The sequence below is a fragment of the Barbatula barbatula genome (assembly GCF_947034865.1).
Source record: "Barbatula barbatula genome assembly, chromosome: 2".
NCBI lineage: Eukaryota > Metazoa > Chordata > Actinopteri > Cypriniformes > Nemacheilidae > Barbatula > Barbatula barbatula.
In genome coordinates, this window is record NC_136767.1 from 23,982,532 (window position 1) to 23,999,711 (window position 17,180).

Here is a 17,180-nt window from a genome sequence, read left to right on the forward strand (position 1 = left end):
ACAAGGGTCTGACAACATTTAGAAAATCTATATGAACATGTAAATATTACACAAATGATGTGTTTGACGACCACATGGATTTATTTGCCTTATTAAACAATTCTGAATAAAATTAAGAACTACATACAGTATGCGCAACACAGGGAATACTAAAAGAACATTATTGTTGTTAACGATGACACTGACATGGTCTAGTAAATAAAATGACCAGTCTATAATCAAATAACTGAAAAACATAAAATTAAACCAAATCAATAAAAGTGCAGTTTGATTTTTTTTGTTATTTTTAAAAATGTTCAACCAGAAATTGCACACATAATTTTCTCAATCACTACTTTAGGCCACTGCGGTGATCAAACGTAAATATATAGAGCTACTGTTTTAGTTCAAAATATATTTTTTTACAAAACTATGGCCAACCACTGAGGGGCATCAACAAGAAACACAATAAAAACACAATGTAGAGGGAAATGGAACACAAACAACTCAATCAAAATATCAATGCGAGAGGGAAACCTCTTGTGTAGAACACTGCAGTTGAAAAATTATGTCACTAATACCAATATCCATGACACTTAAAATGATCTACAATATATGTTGTATATACAATACAGTATATGGTTCACAATCCGGTGAACAAATAATGGAAGGTTCTAGCGATATACAGCTGCATAGATTCATAAACATAAGAGAACAGATCCAAGGCTGTTCCAAGAAAGCAACGATGCCCTTCAGCCAGTCCCTCAACCCCCAATATAACCACATAAAATCTACAATTCTAGATTAGGTAGTCCAGAATAAAATGTAGCAGGTGTCAAACAAACCCATTCGATCGGTCTGGCTGTGGTGTACAAACGTCAGCCTTTAGCCCATTACTGAGTGCACAAGGTAAGGCAGGTTAACAAGCTGTGTCAGCTATTAATAAACATCAAACTCAGAGGGATTTGAGAACTTGGAGAAACTACCTAAAAATCCATGATAGATTTCTGGATATAGAACCTATACTGATCTCCACTAGACGACAAGGAACAGCATCTAATAAAAGCACTGTAATCTAATACACAGTGAATCCCTTAAAACAAATGAATGGTTCACAAGGTGCTGGATTTTAATTGCAGACAAGATCTATTACTCCATTTTGTCTTCATTTTGAAGACATTGTTATTACAGAAGGTATTTGTAAATGTACACATGCAATACTGTTTCAGATGGTTTTGGTACTGCAAATAACTTATTTATACAACATGCAGTTTAGATATGTAAAAAAAGGTTTTTGATTTTATATTTATTGTCGCCTAATGTAAAAGCAGTCTATTTGCCTAAAAGGAATCTAGCGATGGTTAAATGGTTATGAAACCCCATTTATAATTCACATCTTCGTAATTAATGTTCTTGCATATACCTTTTTAAAACAACGGTTCACATTATTTAAACAGCTGGTTAAAAAAATACTCGCTGACAAAATTTGCATTGCCCCCTTACCCAAATCTTTTCTTTATTACCAAGAAATCAAAACAACTCGCATCTCCATGGATGAGGTCTTAAAATATTTTTAATATATTTCAGGGGCGGTCATGTATTTACAGAAAGTAGGCTAAAATAAAATGCTGTTTCTTTACTAGACTCTGCTAGTAAACAGCATGGCTTTCTGTCAGAAGGCAGGTATTATTTAGGTTTGATTCTGCGTACAGTTTTACTTTTTGAGAAGCATTCTGGCAAAGTCTTCATTGGACAGCGTCTTCATTTGTGTCGGCAGGTTAGTGGTTCCAGTTCCTCCGTGCACCCCATCTGTTCCTGTCCCGTTCTCAGCTTTGGCATCGGGTGTGCTCTGCCGATTAAGTGAACGAGGTAGCAGAGAGAGCTGAGTGCGTCCTTTCCCCCTTCTGAGAATGGAAATAAGCAAGAAAGTAAAAACACAACAAAACTGGAAATGGAGGATGTAAAGCAAAATTGACATGCATTCAAACGGTTCATTGTAATGTTTAAATTGAGTATACTACAGTAAAACTGTTTGTTGCCAATTTGCCTAAATGTTTCTAATTACTGAAACCTACAAGGCAGTAATTCAACAGATCTGACCAGCTGATCTGGTGTCTTAAATACTTACGCTCCCTGAAGTTGCCTAGGCATTGCTGCCCCCAGGACTCGACTGGGCACTACTTTATCTTCTATCTTCCTGCTCGGCGGGTTGCTAATAGCAACCGAGAGCTTGAAGTTCTCCAGCATGGTGCCGTCCAGCTTCAGCACAGCTTGCGAGGCCTGTGCCTCATTCTCATATTCCACGTATGCCAAACCCTACAGAGCACACCAGCATAAACGGTAAAAAGACAATGTGATGACATTCTAAGGATATTGTAGTCTTCATGTGCACTTATGTTTGTAATAGAGACCTTGGGTTTGCCTGAACGATTGGTGACTAGCCGGATGGCTTTGATCGTGCCTTGTTCTTTACAGAGCTGTTCTAGTTGTTCTGTAGTGCAGGTGTAAGGCAGGCCAGAGATAAAAATCTTGTGCTTCTCCATTAACGTGTTGTACTTAAAGACCTGCCAGGAAGACAACATCAGTCAAATTAAAATGTTAAAAACATTTAAAGTGATCATTTAAGATAAATTGTAAACGATTTAATTTGCCAGAACATCAAACGTCCAGACAAAATAACTGCAAAGATTTGATACATTTCATCGTAAGCATTGCTCATACCTTAAAGTCAGGATTCTTATTCTTGTCGACACAAGGTGATACAAACATGGGCCGACCGTTCACATCCAGTCTGTCCAGTTTCAAAGCCTCCGGTACTCCCAGACGGTCCTCGAACTGCACGTAGCAATAACCTCTAAAAACACCTTTCGGTGTAAACACCGGCCGCACCTGCTGAATAGTCCCACAGCTCCGAAACAACTCCCGCAGCTTGTTTTCAGGATCCTCCAGATTAAAAGGCAAATTACTGATAAAGATGCTGTTTTCATCTTTACGCTGCTCATATGACGTGTCCTGGGTCTGGCGTGGAGCATCCGTCTCACCCTGCTGGTTCTTACGGTAACCGGGCGGCTCGTTTTTGCGTTTGGGTGGAGGTCTTCGTCCGAAAAGCCCACTCTCCGTATCCATGAGATCCTCCGCAGCATCCCCGTCCCCTTTGTGCCTCTTTGACGGGAGCTCTACACACATTTAAAGTGTCAATACTGTTTATATCTGAACCTGTGCATGCAATAGCTGAAGGCCAAATGTATTTACCTGTCATACTACATGCAATTTATTCTGGTTTGTTCTGATTTTAGTGTGACTACTAAACAATAAAAAAATATAAAGAAAGGAGTGATATAAAAAAAGTGCTACAAAGCAAACAGAATTAAAAAATTTTCATACCTGCATCCTCTCCCCATTCCTCCTCATATTCATCTTCAGCTTTCCGTTTATCTCTGGTTCTGTTTGCTTTCTGGCACTTTTTCTGGGGTTTTTTATCTGCCTTGGCTTTCCTCCTGTGTTCACCTTTCTCCCCCTCTTGTCTAGCCTCTTTCTCAGCCACCTAAGGATATAGCATTCAGAAAACAAAATAGCCTTATTTCTACCAATTATTTTTTCCTGTCAGATGCATTACATGTCCTTTTTCATACACAAAAGAACAAAAGTTTGGACTGTGCTCTCACTCTTGCTCTCTGCTCATTCAACCTGTTGAGTTTGGTCTCTGTTTTCTGCACTGCACCATCCCAATCTTCTAATGAACCTGTGAAGAACAACACCGGTTAAGACTGCCACATGAGCAGCAATACCAACACTATGAGCCTTCCTCTCCAAATCCAACTCACCCTCCACTCTTTCAAAGCTAAGCAGGACTTCACACACATGTTCAGGGTAGTCTGATGTGCACTGTACAGCTCTGTGGAGAGCCTTCCTGCAATGGGTGGCATCTCCGTGTGACCTGATGCACATGCATACAGTCAGAAAATTCATGACAGCACAAAGACCCTATTTAATTTCACCATCTTTAAAATGTTCACTGACCTTTCCAGGTTATAATATTCTAGCCACATGTTGGCATATTTAGCGTTCCCTTTCGTCATGATGCTGTCCCACAGCTCACGGGCCTTCTGCATGTTCTTACAGTGCAAGGCCTGTTCGGTGCGATCAGATACAAGCAACACTGTATTAACTGCATTGTAATCAGCTGAATTAGTTAATGGAGGATGGAGAGATGCAACGGTGTAGTGTTTCCTCACCTCTATCCTCGCCCAGATCTGCATTATTGTGCAGGACAGATCTCCAGTTTCACTGAACCCTGGAAAGGAAGGAGACAGCGGTTAAGTCTATCAGTCTCTGTTTATTTGATGCATGCAGAGAAATATGCAGCAGAAATGGATACACTTACGCTCTTCGACATCTTGTTTTAGGTAGTCAAGGGAGCGTGTGAAAGCCGCCCGCAGTTCGTCCAGCTCCCTGCTCCCCTCTGTAATAATCAAATAATCCATCCATAATTAATAATCGGATTTACTGATTTATTATCATGGACTAAAGATTAAGAATATAGGACTGAAGACTTAACAAGAACATATAACGGGGCAGAAAAGAAAGGCATTAAAGTGTTTGAAGAAAAACTCTTGCCTTTGCTGAAATCAACACGTCTCCTCAGGTAGTCCAGATATGATTGCCAAATGTCGACATAATCAGTCGCCTGTATGAATCCTGCATTCAGTGCCTTTTCGAACACATCTGTTAACAAGATGTTTACGTCACAGTTTATGAGTGGCAAAAATGTTTTGCACGAATAGAACAGATTCAATATTCCAAATTCACAAAATTGTGTATTTCAGCACCTGCCACTGTTGTATGATCTTCTCTATGCCTCTCCAGAGCCAAAATGTAGCTTTTCCACAGGCCCATGGTCCAGGGGCAGTTCCTGACGGCTCGCTCATGAGCAGATAAAACTACATCTTTAATCTTTAACTGACGATCCTAGGGTACAACAGAAGAAAGGTTCTGCTTGTGAAATAATGTTATCTTCAATTTGACATTTCAAAAATGTATATATCAAAAAGAAAAGTTCACAGTGCATCTACATGGTTAGACATACTCGATTGACCTTGAACATGGACGGAGAGGTTTAACACACGTGTTCTGTTAAGATAAACAATGCTGTTGTTGTGGGAATTGGTCTAATAACAGAAAATGAATACAAATAACCCATGCAAGAATTCATTGATTTTTCTAAATGAAATTAAAGATCTATTAGCTAAAAGATTATAACACCTCCAGCAGGTAACAGACTATCAGACTGATTTGTCTGCAAAACTGCACAGAAAATGTACATGTTTCAGGAAGAGCAGGTGCGTGTAGTCAGTGTCCCAAAATTACTTGTAATCTTCACAGCCAATCCAATGCTGCCATTCTCCTGCCAACCCATTTACAAGCAGCTCTGCTGTTCAAAGCTTACATGTCTAGCCTCGAGCAACAAGAATCGCTCCACCATTGTGAGCAAAGCAACGATTTAATATGCAACAAGGCTAAATCTGTCTCTGGGAAACTGCCCCACATCAATAATCATTCAGTGAAATGCAATAATGCCTTTACAAATGGGAGATTTAGAAAATCCCCGCTTTGCAAACCCTTTTGGCTACACCAACTCAACATCTGTTCACTGGTCTTCAAAACGGCTTGGCTCAATCAAAAGACTGAATGAGCATATCTGCTGGGTTGCACTGTTTCTCAAAGCACGCCAGGAAGTTGGTTACTAGGAATAAGCATTTAGTTGACTGCACAATGCCAAGAAAGGTTGAATGCTATTGATCTATTCAGACTGAAAGTCACAGCAGTTGTCCTGATCAACCGAATGGTAATATGTCACCATTACCCATCACATAATTTTTTTTAAAAGAAATCTTCACATCTCTATTAGTTAAGAAAAAAGATGATTCCATTCCACCGTGGAAACTACATTTAATCCTGCCTCTTAAATTGGTTCAGTTCTGAAGAAGATATCCAATACAATTCTGAACTTTGCCTAATGGATATAAGGGTGATTACTTCAAAGCAGTTCTGTGACTCGCATTGTGAGGTGCATTTCATTTAGTTAAAAAGCATCTCAATTTAATCACCTATGAGAACACAAGCATGGAGGTTAATGCTAATATGGGGAAGCTGTCTCTCTCTCTCTGTCTTTCTCCCACTCATTTTTCTCTCTCTCACCTCTCTTCGGTCTTGTTAACTCACGGTTTCCCCCCCAGCCATCTGTTGAGGTGTAGGCTGAGGCTGTTGCTGGTTTGTGGCTTATGCATCTCATTATTGTTCCATTAAAGCAATTACGACGCTCCTGAATAAACAGAGGGAGGTGGGGGTGCTGCTCGATGACAGCGAATACGTGGGTTGCTCACCAGATACGTGGTGTATTTGATCCACAGGTCGGGCACGAGGCAATTCTCCGCCAGCGCTCTCTCGAAAATTATCTGGACTCGGGCTGGATCGCCTTCCTTCATCTCAAAATCTATGTAGGCTTGATACTCTGCCAGCTTTGGCGGTTCAGAGACAAGCTATAAGAACAAAATCAACAGCATTAGAAAGTGGTTACAAATGCCTGTAAATAAAATCAATTCAATTGAAACAAAACTACAATTGGAAAACTTTATACTTACAAGTAATTGAAATTAAATTAAAATTAATATATACTTTGTCTGGGAACCGTGCAAATTAAGTTTGAAGTTTGCAGTAAAATGTCCTTTTACATCACAATCGCCACCAGAGAAACAATTCAGCAGTACAAAACATAAAATGTAAATTGAACCTCTCATAAAGCTACTGGAGTGAGATAAGTGTGTGGTTACCAAAGCCTCCTCATAAGGTTTGCATTTCCCCATCTGTTGCAGGGCACGTCTGTACTGGTGTGTGACCGTCTCGGGTACACCATCATCTGCCCAGTCCGAGTACTCTGTATATGTTCCCTCCATATCTATAGAACACAGTATATGCATGCAATAATGAGCAACCAAACATCTAAACACTCCATCACCATTCTAAATGGCAATGTTAGTTTACAATCAAATATAAAAGCTGTTTGACAATGCATTTGCTAATTTTTAGGGCTGCATTCAACAAGAGATTTCTTTAGTCGACTAGTCGTTGTTCAATTAGCCCATTACTCGACTATTTATGACGTTTATGATTTTACTTTAAATATTTCAATACACATGGGGAACGGGGACATCAGATGATGGTATTACCTTTATGTTTCAAAAAATATATTTTGTGCAATATTTTTAACGTAGAATATAAAATAAATTAATAAATAAAAATACAGCCAATTGCCGCACTTAAAAGAAAACATATCATTGGAAATAATCACGGCTGTAAAACAAAATAAAACTGAGGTCAGAAATAAATATATTCAATACATTGTATTAATTAATAAATAAAATATACAGCAGTAACAAAACACTACAACAATATAGAACATTATCTTAACTCGCCTCAGTTTTTCCTTCCTTTCACACAGAGATCAGTTTTCCCAACAATAAGTGGAAAATTATGTTCCTGCAATTTTCCACAACACGAAATGTTCTGTATACACCATATAATGAAGCATATTATGTAAAGAAAAGCAGAAGCCTCGAACATGATTGCAAAGCGCTGACACTTTGTCCTGTGATCCTTTATTAATGGGCTTTCCGTTCACGTTAAGGCTCTTCTGCATTCCTTTACATAATATGATTTATTAAGGTGTATACTGAATCTTAATGAATTAAGACACGTTTAGCTTTTTGAAATGTTGCAGGAACCCAGGTTTGCCCGTCTGCACCGCCGGAAAACTGAGCTGTGTGTCCCGCACACAATGAAGCCAATGCGGCTGCCGTTAGAAGTGCACAGATGACGGAGTGATGCAGCGCATGTGCTCAGCAAATCTGCATATTCCTCATTTTTAGCCACCATGTTACTCTTACACCCGACAAATACAAATCTAAACATGCTCGTAATAGCATTCCTATATCCAGGTTAACGGTAGTGTTAGATAGAACGGATATGTAAAGCGACTAACGTGGTGCGTATACACTTTTTAAATAAGCATCTCTCCAAACCTTTTTGATCCAAGTACACAATGCTTTGCACAACAGCCACTCTGTCTCATAGTGATGACATAGGTGAGAATGAGTAATTTATCAATGTCATACAAAGAAAACAGGCTCTGGAAACATGAGCCACGCTGTACAAAAGACTAATCTGTAATCTGGCTCACTGAGTTTAGTGAGATATGTTCACAGTCATCTCTGCATCTCTGCATCTCTGTGCCAAAAGCAGCTGGCAAGAAAGACAGAGATGGGAAAAAGAGTCCTGCTCACAAAACCAGACCATCTGGCTATCTGCAGGCAGCTCCTGACTCTCCTGCCCCAGCCTGTGTTACAGCGTCTACCTAACAGCACCTAGACTTTGCTTTTAGAAACCACATGTCCTAATCAATATCAATTTAGGTCTTAATCAATCCTGTCAGGCCAAACTTTAGTTTTGTCTCCACAGTAGGGCTGCTTGATTATAACACAAATCATAATCGCTATTATTTTGGTCAATATTAAGATCCCGATTATTTAACACGATTACTCATTAACCTTTAAAAGAACATTTAACGTCTGCTAAATTCAGAGTTTAAAAGCAATGTAAAGAAATAGCACTGCTGCACCACTGTAAAGGAAACGTGTGCGCTGTGGATTTATACTACAGGAAAAGAGAGGATCCTTGCAAAATGGAATGCGGCACAATAATATTTTGCCTCGATTATTTAGTTTTTGTAATTGATGAAGTCTAAAATTGACAATTACGATTACTTTTCAAATTAATTGCACAGCCCTACTCCACAGACCATGTGATCCTCATTTTTCCCTTCAAAATTGCGACATTTTCGGTTCATAGTCTAAATTCTTTTGGCCACATTCATGGTCTAAATTCTTTCAACATCCGTTCTGCTCAAACCCTGCTGTCTGAGCACGCAGTTGTTTCTGATTGTTTAATCCAGGACTGGAAAGGGGGAGAATAGGAAACTGATGGATTTAAAGGGGGTCTTACCCATCAGAGGTACAGCAAGTTGCCGCCTGAAAAGCGTGTGTATGCGCTCCAGCTGGGCGGTCAGCAGCTTCTGTTGCTCCTGTGATGGAACACTCCCAGGAGGAGGCTGTCAAAGACAGGAAGTTTATAACCACAACAACACGTAAAACAAACTGATTGACACGTTTTGCACATTTCAGCTATTTTTACAGAACTTCAATAAATATCTTAAAACACATATCGGAGAAACTAAGGCGTTCGTGTACCTGGACTGTGGAGAGAATAGCAATTTCAAACTCTCTGTATGCCTCCCAGATTGAAGCTCCTTTAGTCACATGTAGGCCTACTAATGTCAGCGCCCTCTCAAAGATGGACCGAACCCGCTGAATGCCTCCCTCGGCTCCCATTCCCCCGATAGAGTACTGTACATATTCAAGCCAGATCTCTGGACCTGTGGATGCAGTTATGAGAAGATTTTTAAAAACCTTGCATATTACAATTAAGTAGCAATTGTGTAATTTAGGTTGCTGTCACATTTTACTTTATTAAATACTTTACAAATACTTAACTAATTACAAACAACTGACGCTGAATTTTTATTGGAACAATATTCCAAAGAGCCTTTGACAGTAGTGTGACTACAAAAGCACGTTTAAGAGAATAACATACTCGTATCCATATTCAGTCTATGCATTATAGTAAAAGCACACTTACAAACGTAATCTTTCACAGCTCTCTCAAAAAGCTCGTAGACTTTCTCGCGGTCCGACTCGTCTTCTGTTAGACGAATTTCATCTTTCAGCCAGTCCAGCCAAATCTCTGCTCCACCAAATAAATTACATATTAATCCCCTATGAGAGACTCGTACACAAATGCCAACATAGCAGCCATGCTTAAGAAAAATTTCAAGAGCATTTCAAGCTTTGTTAATAAAATTGCGACACTCATAGACATCATGCAGACGGTTGCACTCTTATCATCCTATTCCTAACAATTTTACATTCTACAATAACAATCTGACTTTTCATTCAGGTGCTCAGACCTGGAGATCAAGCTTCCTGTAGAGTTCAGCTAAGGATGCAGCACATGAAGCGTAACCTTCATATGCTGTGCAAACCTCAGAACTGAATTAACAGGAAATAACATAGATTGGCTGAACTCTAAAAAGCACTTAATGTCCTTCCATTTTAAAACTTTACATAATCCTCATCATTCTCTCTCTTACACAATCGGAGAAAAATCTGGTTGCTGTACAAGGCAGATTTAGAGACCAAAGAACAGGAAAACCCACCTTCGGTAAGAGGAAAGAGCTCGCTCATCTTCTGTCTGGCTTTGCGCAGTCTGTGCAGCTTCCCTTCCTGCCCCAGGAGTTTGATCAAGTCTACATGGCAGTTGTAGTCAAACACATTGATTGACAGCTGGAGGAAAAGGAACAGGGGACATTGACTATTCTTGTAAGATTTTCATTTGTAGTCACAAAATATATCCACAAAAGAGCTTTGTATTCTTTAGAAATTGACCACCAGTTTCTAGGTTTAAAAATAGAGCAAATGCACACGCATTAGGTCCAGCGTGTAATTTTTGGAGGATCTATTGATCTCGTGCTTCGAAAGGGAGGGGGTGCAGTGAGGAGTTGGTCGCAACGTCACCACTAGATGCCGCAAAAATCTCCACATTGCTCCTTTAACATCATTAAAAAGAGACATGACAAAACCTTTTAATTTAACGAATCAATGCGAAGCTGTTGTAAAGTAGGATGCAAATAAGCAAACAACATCATGGCCTCAGTGCATAAGGAAGCATAAAAAGACTGGCGCTTTGAAATCAGGTTACATCCTTATTCTTCTGAACTGAATTACACTATCAGCACAGATTCTCATTTTCTTCTAAACAGTGAACAACTAATAGGTGTGGGGGGTGGATGGCTTAAGCCTCATCTGGACAAGGCGGGCATTCTCTGCAGTCTAGCATACTAGAGTGGGTGACGCAGGCACAGTGCCACTTCCCACGAGGAGCAGTTCTCTCTGCGGGACTTTAAAAACTGGAATAAATCAAACGATGGCTACCCGCATGGCTTTTCGTCATCAACGTTTATGATGTGAAAGGTTGATTGTGCTTTCTAATTTAGCCCATGATAACAGAAACTGCCTGAAGCTAGAACACTTGGCACAGCTGAAATGAACCTGGAACTTGCACAGGACAGCTGTTGCATTGCAGGACATTGTCTATACTAAATGTAAAAGGCTGCAGAATAAAGTCAAGAGATGACTGCAATTCCACACAAAATCATTGACGTGTATTTGTAAGAAAATGACATTTCGCAGAAATGATAGCAAATAGAGTCACAGGCAGGAAACAACCTTGATCGATGACCACTGACAAGACTTCCGAAGAATTCATTTTGTTGTCTATATTTTGCAAACATTATTATTCATCTAACGAACAAAGCGCTGCTGAAAATCAAGAACGAACTGTTCTCTCACAAACCAGATCAGCACCAGATCATACCGACCATTACAATCAATAAGAAGTTTTCATCAGTGTGTGGGTGCCAAAGCGAATGTCAACAATATTCAAACTTAAGTGACTACAAAGGGGTAACAAGTGACAGCTTGTAAAATCAGATACACTGTAATGTAAAGAGCTCCCCCTAATTCTGTCCCTTATTCCAAATATTAAAATTCTGTAATTTTCTCACCCTCAAGTTGTTCCAAACCTGTATTTATGCCTTTGTTCTGATAAACATAATGGGAAGATATTTGGAAGAATGTGAGTAACCAAAACAAACACATCCCCCGTTGGTTCCCTTAGTATTTATTTTACTATGAGAGTAAATGGGGGGGACGTGATCTGTTTGGTTACAGACATTTTTACAAATATCTTCCTTTGTGTTTCGCAGAACAAAGAAATGTATACAGGTTTTGATCAATCTGAGGGCGAGTACACGATGACAGAATTTTTATTTTTGGGTGAACTATCCCTTCAATCTACGCCCTATGGCGCGTATTTTGATTCCACGCGCAAGCATGCGTCCCCTAAACACGCTCAATAAACGTCTAACTTTTCCTGAATATTAACAAGAAATATTTTTAATATAAACGCACACGAACCCTCTTGAAATATTCAGGGCCTCTTGGTGGTGGGAGCAAGAAAATGAAAGAGCGTGTATATATATATATTTATTTGGGAAGTTTTATCACCAATGTGTTTGCTAGTTGGCTAAGTAAGTCTTGGCTAGCCACATTCCTCGAAACGACATTTTTGCAGTTTCCCGCCCTCTTTGGGACATTAGGTTTAAAATGCCTATTTAAAAACGTGTTTGTGAAACACATGAAGTGAAATTGCCCTCTATAGTCATTTAAGCGGCGTTTCGAGAGCTGCGTATGCGTTGAAAGCCTCATTCATTCCCCTCACCTGCTCCTCCAGGCGCTGGATCTCCGCTTCGTTCTCCCTCTCGTCCTCAGACGTGTCCTCGTCGTCTTCATCTTCCTCGGTCTGCTCGACTCCCATCCGCTCTTCTTCATCAACCTCGGACTCCATCTCTCGCTCCATGCCCTCAGCCTCCTCTTCGATATCGGGCAACAGCGTCTGTTCTTCGTTACTCGTCGCCGCCATGTTGCGAGCTATCTGCCTGGATACAGGGGCAGGGCTCGAGAGCACAACACGAGCGCTCACGCGAAAAACACTGGGCTCGTGCGGCCAGAAGGCGGGGCTCGGGTAAAAATTAGAGACGTGATCGACTTCGCACAGCGCTACCGATGCGCAGACCAAACGGTGTGTGACATCAAAGTACCGCGAGAGCGATATTAACTCGCCTAAAGAAACAAATGGCTTTGCAATAAAATGGATTTATGCGGTAATAAGTGAATAAAAGCATAGCTGATCAAAATGTACGTTTTAAAAAAGAATGTCACCCGTATGTGGTGCGCAATCAAAGCCTCTTCTCGTCGAGACGTGTGAATGCAGGTGAAAGCACTCCCACTATTGGTTGAATTTCTTAAGGGCGGTTAAGCGCGCCCCTATCGGTTGAGTCTCGTGTGTGCAGCAGAAGTGCATTTTCGGTCATCATGGCTTTATCGGTGGCTGCCAAACGCTGTGCATCTTCAGCACTGTTTCACAGATCGTTGTCATTACCAGAATTCAGATCAGCCTGCGCTTATCATAAAAAGGTACGTGTTATATTTTACTTCTGGCCATCTCATTATAAATATCGAGGGTTAGTTCAATCTTTGGCCGTAACTTATGTCGCAGGTTCTTTAGCTTGTTTGCTAATAAGGCTAATGTTATTTAACAGCTGCACATGTAAACAAATGAAGTTTACGGGTAACTTTATCCAGTGTTTTCAGTGTGTGCAGTCCGTTTACGTTATAAACATCTACATTAGCAGGTTTATATATTTTTCACAATAAACCACGTTTAAAGTGGTGTCATGTCTGCTTGTGTAACCGTCACGGAAACCCCAAAATATGTTCAGTGATTGTCAATGATGTAACATTGCAGACTTATTGTATGCTTTTGTAAGTACACGTGTCATATAAAATGACGGATTTAATTATGGTTAAGCGCTTTATGTGTGGTTGCCAAGTTTTGTTTATCACAGTCATTATTTATTTACGAACACGCTTGTAATTCTCAAGGACACGTCTTCATTTCTGGTAAAGTATCACCAGACACACGCCTTGTCGTATATGTGTAGCCTTAACAATGTTTTTTTACTTATCTCTTTAGGTGGTAGACCATTATGAGAACCCCAGAAATGTTGGTTCCCTTGACAAACGTGCCAAGAATGTGGGCACTGGTTTGGTAGGCGCACCTGCATGTGGGGATGTTATGAAACTACAGGTGTGGATGTTTTCTTTTCATATTTATTATATTTTTTATGCAGCACTCTATAACTTACAGACATGTTGTTGTAAATCTGTCTGACAGATTCAGGTGGATGAAAATGGAAAGATAGTGGATGCCAGATTCAAAACATTTGGCTGTGGCTCAGCCATTGCATCTAGCTCTCTGGTCACAGAGTGGGTGAAGGGTAAATCGGTACGTCTTCATGACTCGGATCATTGCGCGAGTTTACAAAGTGATCAGTTCTCTCAATGTTGATTTATTGTGCTCTTTTCCTTATACAGGTTGATGAAGCGCTTAAAATAAAAAACACAGAGATTGCCAAAGAACTTGGTCTTCCACCAGTCAAACTACATTGCTCGAGTAAGCGTGGCCCTTTAACATCGCAAAAACACGTACACCATTATAAATGGCATATGTAATATTACACTGTAATATCAACAGTGCAGCTCAAATAATCTGATTCCCTGATCTGTATTATAACTTTTGTTTTTTTGGCAGTGCTAGCAGAAGATGCTATCAAGGCTGCATTAGCAGACTACAGGCTCAAACAAAAAGACGACAAGGAGATGCTGGCCGAAGCTAGAAATTAATGTCCTCGTGCACAGATGAGTCACTGTCACCCACTCGCCTTGACTCAGAAACATGATGTAGTTTGTTTCCTGTGTAAGCCTTCAATAAATGAGTACAAATATCTTTCTATTATAATGCAACCTTAGGGTTGCTGTGAGGATCTTTTAGATCTCTGAATCACGCACATTAAAATAAACTCTTGCATTTTTAAAGAGCTGATACTGTGATGTGTAATGTTCTCCATATTTAATGCCTACTACTGCAATGCTTGTGAATTCGTTTTACTACAGTGTATGAGAAGTATAAATTAAGGGAACATGTATGTGTTTTTTTGGATTTGTTTCTCCAAGGGGTTTGAGGCCAGTGAGAAAGGCCTGAACGAGCGCAAATTGATTCCATGACAAAGATGCATAGACTTCAATGCTGTATTTTAACTTGCACAACTCAATAAAGCCCTAAATATTTTGCTTCATTCGTTGTCTTGTCTGGTTTTATCCCAAAACAATAGATTATGAATGTGTGTTAGCTTCTCCTTGAACATGCGGAAGTGGTGCGACTCTCAGGTTTCGAAGAAGAACGTTCTTCAGAACCAAAAGCACTGTGAGCATCAATAGTACTGTAAGCACACAGAGCACAGACAGAACTGCAATGAGAGCAGGGTCGCTGGACTGCAGTACTGTCCAGGGTGTGATCTGCAGCCCAACAGGGGTCGTGGAGCCATGGGACACCGCATTGGCTGATGCTTCTGGCTGCTGACCTGTTGAATTCTCCACACAACCATGTTCCTTGTCTGGAGATGGACTGTAGGGTTCTTGGGTAGTTTGGGGCATAAAATATGTGACATTTAGAGAGAGACAATCCTCATAGCTCAGTCTCTGTAGCTGGTCTGACCCTGAGAAGGACCTTGACACGTATCCATGAAGGGGTTCTGATCGCTTCAAAGATGGTCTGCACTTAAATGAACTTGGATTGCAAGCATAGTTGGAAGACACCAACATGGAAGCACTTGTAGTTTGTGCTACATGGCTTTCAACCACTTTCCCAGATGTTGTGGTCGAATTTATACTCGACATTCTCTCCACGGGCTTAAAAAGTCTGGGACAGATGGCCATGACGGATAGAGTTAGAAGCAACTTCTGTGCCAAATGCAAAGGAGCTGTACATATCAGATCTGTCGCCATCTGTATCCTGTCCGTTAGAAGCCACCTGTACAGGTACATGATGTCACACTCACAAACCCATAGGTTATTGGCAAACTCCAACGATTGAAGGCGTGACATTCCATCAAAAGCCCGCTCGGGTATAGACCGCAAACAGTTGCTATTAATTTTCAACACCTGCAAGTTTATCAAAGCACCTAGCGAGGGAAGATATAAAGTAGATATACAGTTTTCCGACACATCAAGGTGTGTTAGCGAGGAAGGTAAGTTTGCCGGAAGCCGAGATAATCTGTTCCCCTTAAGAGTTAGCATCCTCAGTCTGGTCAGCCCCAGCAGCGCCCCTGGTTGAATAGCTCGTATCTGGTTATCATCCAGGTCCAGGCGTGTGAGGTTCCCAAGCTGTCTCAGAGATCCAGCCGTGATGTACGTGATCTGGTTCTCTTGGAGCTGAAGGGTCTCTAGACTCGAAGGCAGCCCCCGAGGGAAACGAGCCAGTTGGTTGTGTCCAAGGCTTAGCTCCTGTAGTCCAGAGTACGGCTGAAACATGTTGTCCACGTTGCACAGACGATTCCGCGCCATGGACAAAACGGAGGTGCTTAGCGGGATGGAGCGAGGCAGAGTGCGCAGACCCAGAGCCTCGCACAGAACAAGGTCACCGGAATGGGGACAGCAGCAGCCTTTCGGACAAGGATACAAAACCACACCAGCAAGGAGATGTGAACAAAGAAACAACAAGAGATGGAGAAGACAAGGACACATGTCTCACTTAAGGGAGAACGAGTCCAGAAGATTAAAAAGTATGTATGAAAAGGAGGGAATGTTGAAAGAAATGCAGTTAATTTACTTAAAATCAATTGTTTAAACTCATATTTTCTTTGTGTATCTTTGTACTCACCATTTTTGCAGTTTCATATGACCCTTCAAATTTCTGTTTCACATCCTTAACCTCTTCTGTCTTTCCTCATGCCGGTCCATGCTTACCCTGAAAATTCTGGGTAGCAGCCCATTAAACTTTAATGGCAGCCTTAAGGTTTTGTATTACCTGTTTTGTATCTTCTTCGCAATGTGAATTAATTGGGCACTCCAGTTGCTTTTCCCATGACAGCACTGACTCAGATCAGTTGCTGTTAAAAACACACATTTAATAACAAATACGTAAACAGAAAATGTTACTTGATGGAGTGCTTTTCAAGTTGGTGAATCACAGGTAAGCCAATTGGTTATGACCACAGCCAAGATCAACAAGCAAGTCGTGTGGCCTCATTTATAAAGCGTTTGTATGAACAAATTTTACCGTAGACTGTGCGCACGCAAAAATTCATGGGAACGTTCATATTTATAAAAAAAGTGCTTGACGCCACGTCAGGTTCTGAGCAGATGTACGCGCTTTTGTCCGAGTGCTGCAGGTTTTTTTAATTTGAGCTATTCTTGCTGCTCTTTAAGGATTTGGACGGTGAGAGGTGCTTATTTATATGTCAATTATATTAATTCGACACAGTTCAAAGAAGGAATTTCAAGATCATTTGCAATGTATAGATTTAAAATCTGAAAGAGAGGCGTACACAAACAACTTAGGCCGGTTTCTAC

The 17,180-nt window shown here is 40.6% G+C and overlaps 2 protein-coding genes across 2 annotated transcripts; one reads left to right on the forward strand and one right to left on the reverse strand.

Moving 5' to 3' along the window:
• Positions 1-58: 58 nt before the first annotated feature.
• On the reverse strand, positions 59-13,093 carry sart3 (spliceosome associated factor 3, U4/U6 recycling protein). Its single transcript, XM_079480930.1, has 19 exons — positions 12,430-13,093; positions 10,307-10,433; positions 9,730-9,834; positions 9,282-9,466; positions 9,037-9,142; positions 6,810-6,934; positions 6,363-6,518; positions 4,809-4,947; positions 4,597-4,704; positions 4,364-4,441; positions 4,215-4,273; positions 4,000-4,109; positions 3,804-3,916; positions 3,645-3,721; positions 3,364-3,523; positions 2,701-3,155; positions 2,391-2,543; positions 2,108-2,295; positions 59-1,883 (listed from the first exon to the last, which is right to left on the reverse strand). The coding sequence occupies exons 1-19, from the start codon at positions 12,628-12,630 to the stop codon at positions 1,694-1,696; spliced, it is 2,835 nt and encodes a 944-aa protein (XP_079337056.1). The 5' UTR covers positions 12,631-13,093; the 3' UTR covers positions 59-1,693.
• iscua (iron-sulfur cluster assembly enzyme a) lies at positions 12,614-14,905 on the forward strand. The gene is made up of 5 exons (XM_079481213.1): positions 12,614-13,184; positions 13,744-13,857; positions 13,945-14,055; positions 14,145-14,223; positions 14,362-14,905. The coding sequence occupies exons 1-5, from the start codon at positions 13,083-13,085 to the stop codon at positions 14,451-14,453; spliced, it is 498 nt and encodes a 165-aa protein (XP_079337339.1). The 5' UTR covers positions 12,614-13,082; the 3' UTR covers positions 14,454-14,905.
• Positions 14,906-17,180: the final 2,275 nt, after the last annotated feature.